Source organism: Gobius niger, assembly GCF_951799975.1.
Source record: "Gobius niger genome assembly, chromosome: 3".
In the NCBI taxonomy this organism is placed as follows: domain Eukaryota; kingdom Metazoa; phylum Chordata; class Actinopteri; order Gobiiformes; family Gobiidae; genus Gobius; species Gobius niger.
Window position 1 is genome coordinate 22,186,155 of NC_136854.1, and position 15,562 is coordinate 22,201,716.

At 38.3% G+C, this 15,562-nt stretch overlaps 4 protein-coding genes across 6 annotated transcripts; 2 read left to right on the forward strand and 2 right to left on the reverse strand.

The window, feature by feature from the left end:
* Positions 1-3: 3 nt before the first annotated feature.
* polr1e (RNA polymerase I subunit E) lies at positions 4-2,540 on the forward strand (the record flags this gene model as incomplete). The annotated part of the gene is made up of 12 exons (XM_079553581.1): positions 4-238; positions 456-559; positions 641-717; positions 786-871; positions 958-1,010; positions 1,087-1,231; positions 1,308-1,418; positions 1,490-1,586; positions 1,668-1,798; positions 1,900-1,981; positions 2,169-2,300; positions 2,375-2,540. The coding sequence occupies 12 exons, from the start codon at positions 4-6 to the stop codon at positions 2,538-2,540; spliced, it is 1,419 nt and encodes a 472-aa protein (XP_079409707.1).
* A 729-nt stretch (positions 2,541-3,269) lies between these two features.
* Positions 3,270-8,849, reverse strand: fbxo10 (F-box protein 10). Of its 2 annotated transcripts, none has more exons than XM_079553579.1 (11): positions 8,632-8,849; positions 7,594-8,219; positions 6,704-7,522; positions 6,198-6,347; positions 5,935-6,071; positions 5,712-5,782; positions 4,619-4,771; positions 4,175-4,525; positions 3,799-4,106; positions 3,535-3,719; positions 3,270-3,462 (listed from the first exon to the last, which is right to left on the reverse strand). In XM_079553579.1, the coding sequence occupies exons 2-11, from the start codon at positions 8,173-8,175 to the stop codon at positions 3,282-3,284; spliced, it is 2,937 nt and encodes a 978-aa protein (XP_079409705.1). In that variant the 5' UTR covers positions 8,176-8,219; positions 8,632-8,849; the 3' UTR covers positions 3,270-3,281. The 2 variants fall into 2 exon arrangements, with proteins under 2 accessions (XP_079409705.1, XP_079409704.1); XM_079553578.1 differs by having other exon boundaries at positions 3,799-4,109; positions 8,632-8,847.
* Positions 8,850-9,575: 726 nt separating this feature from the next.
* On the reverse strand, positions 9,576-10,340 carry LOC306960694 (C-X-C motif chemokine 2-like). Of its 2 annotated transcripts, none has more exons than XM_079553168.1 (4): positions 10,199-10,340; positions 9,992-10,127; positions 9,816-9,901; positions 9,576-9,700 (listed from the first exon to the last, which is right to left on the reverse strand). In XM_079553168.1, exons 1-4 carry the CDS (start codon positions 10,248-10,250, stop codon positions 9,669-9,671), a joined length of 306 nt encoding a protein of 101 aa, XP_079409294.1. In that variant the 5' UTR covers positions 10,251-10,340; the 3' UTR covers positions 9,576-9,668. The 2 variants fall into 2 exon arrangements, with proteins under 2 accessions (XP_079409294.1, XP_079409295.1); XM_079553169.1 differs by having other exon boundaries at positions 9,992-10,124; positions 10,199-10,333.
* A 4,262-nt stretch (positions 10,341-14,602) lies between these two features.
* On the forward strand, positions 14,603-15,333 carry cxcl8a (chemokine (C-X-C motif) ligand 8a). Its single transcript, XM_079553092.1, has 4 exons — positions 14,603-14,801; positions 14,885-15,008; positions 15,111-15,197; positions 15,303-15,333. The coding sequence occupies exons 1-4, from the start codon at positions 14,741-14,743 to the stop codon at positions 15,313-15,315; spliced, it is 285 nt and encodes a 94-aa protein (XP_079409218.1). The 5' UTR covers positions 14,603-14,740; the 3' UTR covers positions 15,316-15,333.
* Positions 15,334-15,562: the final 229 nt, after the last annotated feature.

A 15,562-nucleotide genomic window follows, 5' to 3' on the forward strand; every position in this document is an offset into this window, starting at 1 on the left:
TTGATGCAGACCGACATTTTCACACCAGACTCACGCGGTGGCGCTGTGTGTGTGTTATCTGTTTGCAGCAGAGACATCGATCACTGGGTAAAGCAGGCAGTGTCTATTTGTCACCACGGTGTGACGCTGTTCCGTTGGCGGACGTTCGAAGAACAGCAACACATGACAACAAACATGGCGGCCTCCTGTACGATGGTGTGCTGTGAAGAAGAAAGCGAATCTGATAAAGCTGTTATTGGTAACTACAACTTATTCATCGCGTATCACAGTATATTACACAACCACAATGACAGCAAGTCAGCAGGTCTTATTGAAAACAATGCGTTCGCTACACATTGTCCACGTGCATAAGACAAGTCCATCATATAGACATAGTACACGCCTATGGAGAAAATATGTGCTTTTTTGTTTGTTTCTGTCAAAATCTAATGGAGTTTGTTTTCATTCTGTCTTAGTGCAATTCTCAAATGGCAGTGTTAAAAATACAGACAATCTTCAATTTGCTATGTTCAAGAACATGGATGAAAGAAACCCCAGGAAGAAAAGCAGACGCATGTTGGTGAGGCAAGCAACATCACTTAGGCCACACAGTGTGATTTTATTCAGTGTTTGTCGTAAATCTTATTCTCTCTGTTTTTAGGTCGCGGAATCGGACCGGCTGTCCTATGTGGGAGATAACTTTGGCGCAGGTTCCATGAAGTGCAATAATATGTGCAAGTGAGTTTCAAAAGCATCAAAACATACAGGAGTAAAAACAGTAGGGCAACTTTTCACATTTCTTTCAGATATTATGTTGGAGTTTTGAACAAACAGACCATGCAAATGGAGGTGCACAATGCTCAGCTCTTTAATTTGCAACCAGTTATTCCCGGTAATGTCAATATGCTGTATAGGCCCAACTGTGTAACATTCACCTCTGTGTAAAATTTTGACTCACTGATTATTTTTAACATCCAGGAGAAACTGAGACTGCAAAATCCCAAGATGAAAGTTTGACATACAGAGATAAGGTAGCATATCTTCTAACCTGTCTAATTGTATCATATGTGGAGGCAATCCAAAACTTACAACTTTTTCCCTCTGAAGGTTGACTCTCTGATTGAAGCTTTTGGTACAAACAAACAAAAGAGAGCTCTGAGTTCCCGGAGACTTAATCAAGTTGGCAGTGATACTCTACATCAGGCAGTGGCTAAGGCGGCTGATACCGTCATTGAACAGAAAGGCCTCAAAGGTATACAACTTAATCACGTTTCTCATATGCATATTCATGTTTTTATTTTTTACAAATATGTACTGTTTTTCTACAGCGCTCCAACAAGAAGTGGCAGAAACTGAGCACCAGGGCGATATTGCCTTGTACCTACCCCCCTGTAATGCTGAAGCTGATAGACCAGAGAATGTCTATGAATTTGAGAATCGTATCCTTAATGTGGCAGAAGTAAAAATTGTTTATTTCCGTAGTTTAGTGTTTCATCCTTAATGTTGACAGTTTTGACCTCTGTGGAGTTAACTGCTTTGAAAGATGCTGGTGTGAAGATGGCAGCTCTCACTCCCGAAGAGCTACAAAAGATGAAGGATGCTGGAGGGTCAGAATTTGAATTGTACATGTTTTGACAACTTAAGTGTGCAATGTTCATCCATGGCATATTTGTTTATCTCTTTTATAGGTATCTGTGTGTTGCATACCAACTAGAAAATCTCCCAAAAGATGATGAAACGAGAAATAAAATACTACGTTGTTCATTCTACCTTTCCATGCTCATCAAACTGGCTAGGCAGAGAAGCATCAATCGAAAGTGTGAGTTGTATTTACAGTACCTACCTGTCACTTTAGTTCTACATATCGCTTTAGATACAAGTTATATAGCTTGTACATGAAACTGTTTGTTTTACGTTTAGTTGGACAAGAAGATGAATGCCCACGCATCATTCAGAGTAAACTGTTAAGAACATTTACGGTGGAGACTTACAAAAATGGCAGGTATGTTGTATTTAAAAGGTCAACCATGTGTTCCATTTTACTATTGAAATTAATAACTTTAGAATATTTACATGTAATATTACCAATACTTTACAAATTGTATGCCTATTGGTTTTGTTATTGGCTTTTCTATTCTTGTTGTCTTACCCATAGTTTTAGTTATTTATAAATCTGTTTTTATTTCTAGTGTTCAAAATATGATTTCTTCTTCAATGCGTGCAAAGCTTGCAGCATATTGCTTGGCCCTGCTACTGCATTTGAATTATATGACTGCCAATCTAACATTACTGCACCGGGATTTGGGAATTACAGAGGCCAGGTAAGTGATGAAATTTCAATTGACAATATTGCATATTGCATTGAATGCTTCAAAAAGGATCCTTTTTCTGACAGAATGATTGAAGTGGCTAAATCAATGGGATTGACTCTAAGCAGGTCATCAAAGATCAAAGGAGAAGATACAACATTGCTCAATGACCACAAGCATGCTTGTCTTTCGTTACCTCTGGCAAAATATGATAAGTTTACTGAGAGGCGAAAACGCAAGAAGATGCATTGAAGACTTTGAGAAGTTAAAATCACTATGTTTATTTACAGACACTCATGAAAATTACATGTTGTGATTGTTCAAGATACAAAAAGCAAAAGTATTACAGTTGAGAAATACAAGCAATTTATTAGAAAATATCAACCTTGAATCAAAGGTATATCTAGGCACAAAAGACATCACACATTGCAAACCATACAATTTTCAACTGGCTCTTATCAGTCATGTCTGGTGGTGGTTGTGTTCTATATAGATACAGTAATAGATGCAAATGTACAATAAAAAAGGTTTATGATAAACATTACCAAAGAAAGGAAATTGAAGGGAAAATCCTAATGATAAAAATGTGTAAGTTTGGCGCATTTTCTTTTTTTTGCATAAAAACTCACTATAAATATTCTGGTCACTGGTTTCAAGGCACAGAAAAATGCTGAAATATGGTTCAAGCTTGAATCTCAAGTGCCATAACTCCTAAGATTTACCAAAATGTGCATTTTCTTAGAAGTGAGACCTGGAAGTGCAGACAAACAACTACTTAACATTCAATATCAGAAAGTTAAAGCTCAAGTGTTCTGATATTAGTGATGTTTACAGTATACATTTTATTGGCAATAAACTGTTTACCACAATATAGCCTTGAACAAATTCATTCGTTTTTCAGCCTCTTGTCAATTTTTGTAAACCTATCCTCATGCCCAGTGTAGACTGTCGTGTGTAGTGTTTAAATTACTAGTCAGTAATGCTTGCGACTTTTCACAGGATACAGCAAAACATGCTACCACTGTGGCATCCACTCTCTACAGAGGCACTGATCCTGTTGGTCATAGAAATTCCAAGTCGTGAAGGATGTTGAGATGAGGAAAGGCCAGAGGGAGAGCTGGATTGTGGACGGGGAGGAGGGCTTTCCAGTATCCAAGGAGAGACAGATGTGTAGCTACAAAATATAAAAATCAAATTAATACAATAGGACGCTAAGAAATGAGCGACTGGTATAAAATGTTTTAACCTGTTATGTTTTACAATACTGTTGTTGCGCAAGACACAATTCTCATTGCCTGGATCCATGTGCAGTAGAGTTTTTTTGTTTCCAGGGTGACCCTGAAATAAGGTATTGTCATGGACTATACCTTTCACTGCACCGAGTACAGCAATTCCACAACCCTGTGCTGGCTGGACACGATTGCGCAAAATCTGAAAGAAAAAAAAAAAAAAAGAGAAATTGTGTAAAACATTGTATTAAATAATTAGTAAGTTATGATGACTACAATACCTTAATATCAGTGCTTCCTGATACCTGAATCCCATATCCACCGTTTCCAAGCACATCATTTTCTACAATCTGTCCATTACCACCAAACACAACTCCATGACTACCATTTCCGTAAACACCGTTTCCCCGAAGTTCAACTCGACTGTCCCTCTCCACAGCGACACCAACTCGGCCATTCTCCAGAATACAGTTTGCAACAAGTCGTGTTAACTGACTGCTCTGAAGGACAGCGATGCCTGTTCCATGGTTACTATTCACTAGGTTGCTAAATGCATTGAGTGGTTCACTGCTCTTAACATACAGCCCAACTGCTGCAAACAAAACAAAACATTAACAACTTGATTCACAATGTTGTGTGTTGTATACTTTAACTTACCTCCATTGTAGCTCATGCAGTTGCCCTCCACAAGTGCCACACTGATGGACCGCCGGGCAGAGTGACGTTCATCTTCACTGTCCAGGTCACTCTCCCATGCAAACAGCTCTCCTTCGTCATTTAAGTTCTCCTGGGCCTCTCTTCCTTCTGCCTCTGCTCCTCTTCTCTCCCCATTAGCACCTTCATCTCCCAATCCATCCTGCCCTGGCCAGTTTCCCTCTCTCACTTCAACGTTCTCTGGATCCTTTCGACAAAATACTGCCAGTCCATACATGCAATTATGTGTGATGTAGTTTCCTAAGAGCTGTGGGAGGCTGGATGACATAACCCACACACCACAGCCTTTATTACCTGCAGAATACAAAAAAAGAGAAATAAGTAACAGCTCACTGAAAACACTTTTAATTGGCCAATTAAAAAATGTACTACAAAAGTTTCACATACCATAAACATGATTTCCTTCAATAAGTCCACGACCTCTTTCTCCCACCACTACGCCATCTGAAAAACCATGGCAAATAAAATTGTTCCGCAAAATTGGATCTCCCCCTCTACGAATGTCCACACCGCCCCATTGGTTCTCTTTGATCACATTGTCTGTGAATTACACACAAATATGCTGTTTTGAGCAACTATTTACAATTGACCAAACTGTTAGCCAATAGGCAGAAGTGGGTAGTGCTCAGTTACATTTACGCTAACTAACCTTTTGAAATAATTCTCTTTTCTTTTGCAAATAGGTCTTTCATACAGTACTTTTTATTTCTAGCTCTACTTGAGTAGCCTAACATTAAAGCAGTACTAAGTAACTCATGCCCCTCGAAGCCATAAGCACCACTGCAGGTGTCCTAGCATGTTGCGGTTTTTTACTCAGTAATTGTCCGAGAGTAAATACTACACTGACAGAAAAGACAGGGAGGGAGAGAGGGATATTGTACATCCAATTACACCATGGAGCCAATTATTTTTTTCACTCAAACTTGGCGTGGTGCTAGCTCACAGTTAGCTTTGCCCGTTAGCCTGTTAGCTTCTTCTTCGTGATTACATTAGTGTGTATTGGGGCTTCTGACCCGGTGCAGGTAAGTGTGGTTTTCTGACCAGAGACACCAGGGGGAGATGAAAGACCCCCCCCCCATCATCCCATCAACACTTGTATTACCCACAGAGGAACTACGAAAAAGATTTATTAAGGTAAACAAGGTACTACTTAGTACTGCTTTAAAATAAGTACACTTATTTGAGTAAAATTTTTTTTAACTAATTCCACTGCGAGTTAATCTTTAAAGGAAAAATCACATAAAAACTATGCATTTTTGTTTTCATTGATTCGTCATAATGATTTCTTTTTATATATTTTCATGGCATTTGATTTGAAAAATATTACAATTTTCACATTATTTCTTTTTTACTCCTACTTGAGAAATTACTTGGGACACTATTTTTTACTTCTACTTGAGTAAAACTGTTTTAAAGTAGCGTTATTGTTACTTAACTAAATATTTTGGCTACTCTAACCACTTCTGCCAATGGGTCATACCTGCTATCAGTCCTCTTCCATTCTCATTTATAGCAATACCTGCAGCTTGGCCCTGAAAAATGTGATTCCCACTAAGAATATAAGAAAAGTGAATACATGAGTGTACTTTGACAAATGTGGACCTTTCCTATTTTATTACATGTATAAAAATTATCACAATGTACAAATCTGACTTATGTAAATGGGGTTCAATATATTGGCATTATCATTTCCAAATACTTACCTAACCACAGGATTACCACTAAACAGTATATAGACGCCAGCCTCCTTGTTGTTATAGATCTGGTTGCTCCGTATGGATCCCTTACCATTCCCGAGTACCACAACACCGGAACGCAAACCGCTGTGTATCCTGTTACACTTGATTAAGGGAAAAAACAGAACACACATAAATTTTAAGTCGTCTCCACAATACAAAACAATATAGATCAAATGTCTTGTTGTCATTTAATCTGTAACTATGTACACATTTCAGATTTTAGTTACCACAATGATGGGGTTTGCTCCTTTTCTGATGTCTAGTCCCGCTTCTCCATTTGAATGAATATTGTTTTCTGCAATGAGACCGTGAGCAGAGAGGCGCAGAAACACACCAGAGGCACGGCACTCGCGCACTTCATTCCTCAACATGATAATCTAAAAAGGAAGTGACAAAAACAGATTAAGAAACTGATAATCAAATGATTTTATAGGTGTAACATTGTCAGAGTTAGTGCTCCGTTATCATTAACCAGTGCATTTAAGTAACTGTTTTGAAGGCCTTGTACTTGATAGTTTTATCACACAGTATTTATATTTGTGCTTGATTATGACTTACTACTTTGAAGAATCAATACTCTTATTGAATTATGTTAACATGATTTTTTTTCTTCTTTTAATTATTTTATTTGGATGACTATTTGGGAATCATTTTAACGTTACTCTTACTTGAAGTATTTTGGCTAAAGTACTTATCTCTGACAATAGTCCTAAAATGTATTAATGCAACTTACTGTGGAATTTTGAATACAGCGAACAGCATAATTTAGCCCACGGAAAACATTGCCTTCCAGCCGAGCCTGTCCGTAATTAGATACGTGGACTCCTCCTTTTCCATCTCTAAAGAGGCACCGTCTGAGTATGCATCCCAGAGTGGATGCAGCCAGCATGTTAGCCTCAGGATCTCGTTCGAGCTCTTGTTGAAAAGTGAGGGACTCTGGGGTTTCAGATGGTGGATCAGGACAAGAAGCGAGCGAAAGGGAACCATCCGACCGGGGCTTCAGAAGATGGGATAGTCCGTGCTGGTCACATGAAATTTTGTAATCCAATGTTAAGGAAATTCTGTTGTTCTCCTTTTCTCCCACTGGGTTTTCCTCTTCTGCTTCACTATGTTCACCATCACTCCATCCATCATCAATGACCGTGCCATGGCAGACAGCTTCCAATACAGCCTTCTTCTGCCATTCATCTAAGTTCATCTGGTTTTTAATATTACAGAGAGGGGGGTGAGGCCCAACAGAGGAGAAGGAATCAGGTTTAACAACGCTACTACTCTCTGACACAAAACACGTCGGAAATGCTTTAGCCAGAGCAGCCAAGTGCTTGCATGCCCAGTTTCGTTCTGACGTAGGGAGACCTTCAACAGTCACTGAGGCTGTATCACTGCCTGAAAAGTCACAGCTATCCAGTAAACTGAGGGCAACACCAATTAAATTGACAGAACTGCTCTGTGAGAAGGAGCAAAATCGAGCCTGGCAAGTTCCTGGTCCACGAATTTGTAGCTGAGCACCTTCGAAATTACAGTTGTCTAGTTGGACATGACCCCATGATGTCTGGATAAAAGGGAAGAACAATTTAAAATGCAACAGATTCAGGAAATGCACAGTTAATTACAAACGGTTACCTTGTATACTACAGTAGAAAACCATGGTGGCATGAAGACTAGGTTGCATAACCTGGCAGTAGGGCACTGTTGCTCCACACAAACTAGGAGCGCGACCTCACCCAGAGTGCCGAGCCCAATTATCTCCACTGGTATTTTTATTGTCAGTTCTGCCTGCTCCTCATATACTCCTGGATGGAGAACAACACGATCATATGGACCTGCTACTCCAAGAGCCCCACGCAAGGTCTCAAATTCACATCCTGGTCCAACATGCCAAATCCTGCGGTCTTTCCGACGGCGGAAAAAGAGACAGGCAGATGACTGGAGCTCTGGTCCATTCTGAGTCCATGTACGTGTGGCTAAAGCATGCTGTTTCAGGGCCTCTCTCCAGGATGGGGGCTCTAGATGAGGCTGACTGGGCCAGTTAGGGTGTCTGCACTCTGGGCAACCCAGGCACAATTGTCTCCAGCGGGTGTTATCTAAAGACAAGACAAGTTCACGCCAGGCCCGGCAGACCTGGCAGCAGCGCCCCAAGTCTGGGAGTGGAAGATAGGCCAAAATAAGCCTCCAGAGCTCCACGGGGAGGCTGCCCACCTCCATGGCAGCAGAGGCACCTGCTGGGAGTTCAGTGAAGGGAGAGGCACCTACAAACAATAACACAGATACACATTAGAGCAAACTAATTTTGAGTGTACACCATAATCGGATCAGTAAATTAAATGTGTATGCCTTTAAATGACAGGCACTAAATCAAATATTCTAACTCCCAAACTACAAAACACATGCCAGAAAAAAAACACAATAAAAACACACGCACACACAAAAACAATAATAATGATAATATAAAAAAACAGCCATTGCATTATCCAGTTTTCTCACTCGTGGTTTACGTTTACACTAAGGTACCGAGACTGATCCATAAATGTACAACATCACCGACATCCATCCACGCTCCTCCCATGACTAGCCTCAGTGTTAACAAACGCCTTATGCACCATAAGGTTAAGGCATCACTTCTATCACGCCTGCTCCATCAAAGTAGTTCAAATTTCATACCTTTCTGTGTTTCGCATGTCTGTCACCGTGACAACCATCCCAAGGACGTGCGTCGATTTCAATCCGTGAGGACGATCAGAGATGTTTCAAAATGTTTTTTTTTTTTTTTTTCCTGCCTTTTCGATCCAGTTTCCGACAGGAACAAAATAGAGCGGCTACATCTTCCGCTTCCTAGAGGTGGGCGTATTTAAAAGGCGAAGAACCAGGCTGGTGCGTTTACCCCAATGGGTGATGTGTAGGCCTACGTAACCACACTGTTAGGTTTGTTTGTATGGCGTGGATAAAATGTGCTGAAGGCTTTGAGGTAGATGGTCTTAGACAGCACATTAGTACATATTGATTAGTCCACGACACATTTTTCAAGATCTTTATTCACAGGTTAGATAAGTGTAGTTAACCAGCAGATGGCAGTGTCTCATCTCTCATTTCTACTTTAAGAGCGATTGAAACGAACCCACTGCCTGCTGCTCTGTGATTATATGGATTTGATCAATGCGCATGTTTTTTTTTTATATGCGGTTTATTACTGTGCCACATATATAACACTTAAACTATTATGATGAAGTAATTAATGCCACACATTATCGGTGTATTTGTGACAAAAAAGAAGAAGCATCATTACTAAGCGTGTAGGATGAGCTGAAGCTCGACTTGAATAAGGGCAAGGGCATATATTATAGCCTACTCCTACTTTTTATTTAATCAGGGAAGCTTAAAAGTCTGGTCCAGGCTATGTTGTTTTTGATGTAGACTAAACATAAACTGTGAAAAACCCTGCATTTACAAAAGAATATTGCCTACCATACAAATGTTTTTTTTTAAATTATAGATTTGATATGGACGGAACTAACAATATTGGACCAGATGCATAGTTTTAAATGTAGTTACAGATATAAATGTCACTATATAGTAGCCTACAAGAAACTTGAAACAGATGTCATAAAACTGTATACAAAAACTTTATTTAGAAATTAGTGGCAGAATATGCATGTAGAATAGATCAGCCTCCTCTAACCATCTTTTCAAATAAAGGCCAGCTATCCCTTTGTTGAGGGCTTATAGTATTTACCTGCAAAACAACAAAATATGTTATGGTAATTCACATAGTGTTTTTCAAAATTCATAATCTCAAATTGTTTAATCCATCTCCTGAAAGCTTTTTACTTTTTAATGTATGGACTTACTTTTCTGGTTTCTACTCAACATTCTTATGACCCACTGGGCATTGGGGTCAAGGCAAATTCTATGTCCGTCCGTTTTAAGTGTAGCACTGTAACACAAAGATGAGATTCAGTTTACACCATTAGTAATAATGATAATAATTAAAAAAAAAAAACTATTTTTCCCAATTATTGCTTACATGATCTCTGTCTCTTTGCAGTGAGAATTGGGTGGGTGTACCTCCACTTTTCCCAAGTGACGTCCAATGCGTCTTGACTCGTTTTCAATACACTGACATCGTAGATTCAAAGCTTGTTCTCCTTGTAGCACACCTACTATGTAAGTATTCGTTTGTAACTCAAGAACGCTACTCACAAAATGTATTGTACTGCTACATGTGACTCACCTTCAAGCATGGCGAGGAGGAACACCAGTAGCAAGGTAGAGGCAGGAGACATGGCTAGTACCACACTTGGTAGAGATGCAATACAACACAAAAGATATGGTTGCTTTTATATTCGGACTTACAAGTCAAGTCAAGTCACACAAACGTTTACCCCCCCCCTTCCCCTTCATTCCTTATTTCAACTTCCTGTGTTTACTTGCTGAAAAGTTAGGCTAGTTGTGCCAGGAATTTGTGAACTGCAGATGGTGTGCAATAATCTATTAATACTCTATAGATTTCAAAATTTCTCTGGAAATATGTGCATTTGCAGCATGCATACTTCTGCACAGATGCAAAAAGCATCAGTGACAAGCCACTAGTTCAGACCTGTTGACAATGACGTGTGGAATGTAGCATCTTAAAGGCCACTTAACTCATTTATAGACACATCTAGTTGTTAATCTTCTGTCTGTCATCCCAAACACACTGACATTTTCCTGGCATCTATGAGTTGTTTTTTCCTGTCTTAAGAGAGCCTGCCATAAGTTCACCCATAATTCATTATTGACTATCCTGTTTCAGCAGTCTCTCGCCTTGTCACTAATCACTAAGTGCACAATAGAAGAGGGCTGGGGCAATAATGTGTGTGAATCATTTGTGACTTTCCCAGCTCTAACTTTCCAGGTTGACTATATTCGAAGTCAGTATCTGTGTACATTCTCGTGTTCAAATTGAATGAATGAATTTTTATTGAACATGTTGGCAACACAACGCACCTCGACAAAAAATGTAAGCGTAAAGGCGGTCACAAATCAATAAGAAGAACAAAAGCAAACTTGTGAACTATTTCAAAGCCAAGTTTACAAACGCACATGTCCAAATAGCGGGAAGTAGTTATTTAACCCCACCCCCTATTCCAACCACAATTCAATGACATCCATTTCCTGTTCCTTTATAAAGTTTCTCAATACTCAAAAAAAGAAATGAAATAAAATAGACAAATAGTTGAAAAGAAAACACACAAGAAAAATCACTTAGAATCTACACAGTTCTGTTTTCTCTCATATTTCATAGTTTCTTTACATTTCTTTTTGAGCTGTTTCATAAATTGCTTTAAATCTAAACTTAAATCATTCCATAATTCGGCATCAGTGTCGGAAACACAACAATGTTTCATAGTAGATTTTAATCTAGTCCCTGAGGCTATACACATTTTGTTGTGTAAGAAAATATGTTTGTGTGTATTTGGCAAGGAATACTGCTGTACCTTATTTGGGCTGTTTGATGGTCTACAAGGTCAGTACGTTTCATTTTCATTTTCAAAAACAGTATTGGTATGGTTGGTTGGTATGATCAAGAAACTTGTTTTGTCAAATTGGTTTGGAATTATATATTTATCATTTACTGTAATAATCAACAATGAATGAATCAGCATCTTTACCAATGTGTGCTTTTAAATACAAGAGTTAGTTCACTCAAAAAACAGGGCTAGACAATTAGCTATTAAAAATAAGGAAATCATTGAAATAATTTAGTAATCAATAATTTCTATCTATTTCACATGCAGATGCTAACACAGGGCTAATCCTAAAAGCACAATTAAAAATAACCATTTGGCTGATCAAATGGATAAAATATTTTTTTAAATGAGAACATGCTTTCATGGAACCACTTGATTTAGTGCATGGAGCTGTCGGTGTTAATGATGGGTTCTGTCTGTCTCCGCTGCAATTGCACACTAATTTACAACATGTATCTGATTCATTCAATGCTTAGGAAAAATACGGACAGAACAGAGATGATGCAGAACAGAGAGTCTGAGGAGGCTGAAGGTCTGCTGCTGTGGTGAGGGTATTGAAGCAATGTGGAAGAGGGCTACAGCATTAAACTGAAAGGGAAAAATCAATGATGTGAGACTGACCTGGGAGTGACAGTCATACAGAGCAGAAAAAGGAAGAAAAAGTTATGCTTCAGTAAACAATTCTGTCTCGTGTGTATCAGATGATGCAAATACCGTAATTAAACTTACACCATTTCATGGAAGTTTAGGTGAGTTCGAGAAGAGTTTTTGGAAATTCCAAATGTCTCGCGCTACAGTATTTCATCACACTTCCTTCTTCTTTTTTTTTTTTTTGCTGAGTCTTGACATATTTTTTCTCTTTGTAAACTGTTTATTCTAAAGAGCTGTCTAGAGAAAGTTCTACCGCCATCATAGTAAAACACACTTTTGATTGTGCACAGCAACGTCAGTGTTGTTTCAACTTGTGTAATTGGCAGCTTGCCCCAGTCCCAGATCAGATAACTCAATTTTCTCCCCTGCCCATATAAGGCTGTTTTATAAAATCTCCCGGGGAAAAACAACAAATCTTTAAACCACACACACTGTATTGACTGTATGAGTGAAATATGATTTGTACCATTAGATCAGACTAGATTTTAATCACTTTTTATTTACAAGATTTTATTTACTCACTGAGGGTCTCGTGATAATGATATTCTAATTATCATTATATTATATATATATTATGACAAGTACCTGTAAGATGATGTGTTCAAATTAAAGCTACAATACTCTCAAACTTACATTGTATGCTGCATAAAAAAATGAATTGTGATAATGATTTTAAAATGCTATAGTGCCAACCCCTGCTAAAATCTTGTGTACACGTACACCGGTTGGGAGATTAGTTTTTAGTTTATTGAATGGACAGTGTGCAGTTACATTAAAAACATGGCTGTATCAGATTGGCAGACAGTCACAGCAGAAAAAGAAGACACAGTTAGAATTTATGCTTTAGCAAACATGTCTTTCTCGTGTGTATTATGCACACCATTAAACGTTGCTTACTCAGTTTCATGGAGGTTTTAAATCAGTTCGTGAAGGTTTTGGAAATTCCAAATGTCTACAGTGTTTCATTTTACTTCCCGTGGATTATAAAAGGATTACTATTGCAACAAGGATTACTATTGCAGGATTACTATTGCAACAACACAGTATCAGTAGGGTAAAACTAACCTGTCTCACGATGGTCTAATCTCAGCTCACGTTCCCTATTAATGGGTGAACAATCCAAAACTTTCTGCTCCACAATGATATGAAGCAGTGGTCTGGCTCAGTGAAAGGTCAATGACAATGACAAGACTCTCAATGCTGGAGTTAATTTGCACCTAAAGAGTGTGTCTGCTATGGGATAGGACAAGGATTCCTAAACCTTTCCAGCTGCAACCCCCAAAATCAGATGACAATGACTCGGAACCCTCACTGCAAAATTATATTTGAATTTAGATTAATTTCAGATGCCAAACATTTAAAATGCGGTTTATCAATGGTAGTTTGGTTACTATACTTTGATATTTGGCTTATTTGAAGTAAAATCAGAAACACATACCATTTAATGTTAGAATAAAAAAAACATCTGTCTTGAATTTTGGCTTGAGACCCTGAAGAGCCACATTATGCACTAACCCCGAATGATGTAATAACAGCTGAAAATGTAGTAAAATTTGACGCATTTTGTAATATTTTTATAATTTTGCAATAACCTATGATATAGTGTCATAAAATGTGCAGAACAAGTATGACGACTGCGCACTATTAAAGAATTTGCAAATACTAACTAGTTTACATTACATGCATCACTTTTTTTTAATGACATTTCATCCACATCATCATTTGTAATAATCTGCTTGTCTTTTTGGCTTTCACTGGAATTGCAATTTTACTATCTGATGATAGATCAGTGATTGATGATCTGTGGATATGAGCCAAACAACAAGAAAGAGTCATGTTTAGAAAGTTACAACATTTCACTTCCTGCTTTTGTGAATGAACGTCAGGGACGAATGAATCCTTATGAATCCTTCCGAACATGTTTGAACATGAGGTCAAAATTGCGTCAGGTGCATCAGAAGCCCTGCATGCTGTGGGAATACAGAAGTCAAATAATGTCTTAATATGGACCATACTCATGAGCTACAGACATTTGTATTTTTACTAAAACGTTATGTGCCCATTTTCTGGCTATAGATACAAAAATGCAAATATATATATATATAATTCTTTATTGAATCAAAACCTTAGTTTACAAGTATTATATGTCATAGAAAATGAATATACAGTAGAATGTTTGTTGCAGCGTTCAGCACAGTATCAACTTCTCTTTGTGTAATATGAAAAAAAATCACAATGAAACATTTCATTCAAACAGTTGTGTTTACTGTCAATTATTATTATTTGTAAAATTATTATTTACAAATAATAATTTATATACTCAACCTTGTGTTGCTTTTAGTGCAATAAAAAGTACAAATGGCTGATACATTATCGATCATGCACTTGAAAATTCCCACAGCTTACAAACTCCCCAAATTGTGCAACTCCGGAATGAGTCACTCCGGGACATTGGCTATAAAGGCGCAACACAAGCTTTCATTCTCCATGAGTGCAGCTGAATGTGGCAGTAGCAATAACGAAGAGAATCGACGAAAGCAGAGCACTTAGCTAACGGTGAAGTTAACAGCTTACTCTTGAGGACTTTGAAGATTTTTTTTTACAGCACAAATATGAAGTCACAAATTTTTGCCTGCGTTATGGTGCTCATTGTTTTCTTGGCAACAAGTGAAGGTAAGACGTTATGAGCATGTTATGTGAGATGAATAAGCTACTTTTGTGATTCCTAACCTGATGGTCTTTGTTATTGTTTGTAGGGATGAGCCTTGGAGTAGAGCTGCACTGTCGCTGCATTCTAACAGAGAGTAAACCTATTGGCCGCCACATAGAGAAGGTGGAGCTCATTCCTGCCAACTCTCACTGTGAAGAGACTGAGATCATGTGAGTATATGAACTGTAGCATAACGCCTCGTTGTTGAAATGGATCTCAGCAACACTACAGCAAATACAAACTTCTGATGGTGGTTTGCTTTTTTGGTGCAGTGCCACTCTGAAAAACACTGGCCAGGAGGTATGCCTTGACCCTGAGGCTCCATGGGTGAAGAAGCTCATTCAGAGGATTTTGTCAAGGTAAGATCCTGAGATTTATTTATAAATAATATAAAAAACAAGAAAATGAATCATTTTAACAATATAATAATATTTGTTTCTCTTTCATTTTTTTTCATTCTACAGCCAAAGACGTTGAAGCACGTTGAATGAAAACTTGACTAAAAGAAAGTCTCTAGCATTCAAGGGACTTTTTCCATTTGTTGATGCAAAAAACAAATAAGACAAACATAGTCACAAAGTGCTTTACTTGAAACAATTATACATTCACTCCATACTTGGTGGCGTTCAGTTTTCCCTGTGGGAGACTAACAGAATCGCTGCCGCGACTGCACACATCTGCACACATCTGCACACATCTGCGCCCACGGTCCCTCTGACCACCA

Bases quoted from the DNA above. Each gene is read 5' to 3' on its own strand.
- fbxo10 (XM_079553578.1), bottom strand. From the start codon at position 8,175: ATGGAGGTGGGCAGCCTCCCCGTGGAGCTCTGGAGGCTTATTTTGGCC. The intron at 4,772-5,711 runs GTATGACCCATT...TGTAATTCACAG, and splicing joins TGGAAGAGGACTGATAGCAG to ACAATGTGATCAAAGAGAAC. The intron at 3,463-3,534 runs GTTAAAACATTT...TATATTTTGTAG, and splicing joins AGTATTGTAAAACATAACAG to CTACACATCTGTCTCTCCTT.
- cxcl8a (XM_079553092.1), top strand. From the start codon at position 14,741: ATGAAGTCACAAATTTTTGCCTGCGTTATGGTGCTCATTGTTTTCTTG. The intron at 14,802-14,884 runs GTAAGACGTTAT...TATTGTTTGTAG, and splicing joins TTTCTTGGCAACAAGTGAAG to GGATGAGCCTTGGAGTAGAG. The intron at 15,009-15,110 runs GTGAGTATATGA...TTTTTGGTGCAG, and splicing joins TGTGAAGAGACTGAGATCAT to TGCCACTCTGAAAAACACTG.
- LOC306960694 (XM_079553168.1), bottom strand. From the start codon at position 10,250: ATGTCTCCTGCCTCTACCTTGCTACTGGTGTTCCTCCTCGCCATGCTT. The intron at 9,902-9,991 runs GTAAGCAATAAT...TTTGTGTTACAG, and splicing joins TGCAAAGAGACAGAGATCAT to TGCTACACTTAAAACGGACG. The intron at 9,701-9,815 runs GTAAGTCCATAC...GTTGTTTTGCAG, and splicing joins GTTGAGTAGAAACCAGAAAA to GTAAATACTATAAGCCCTCA.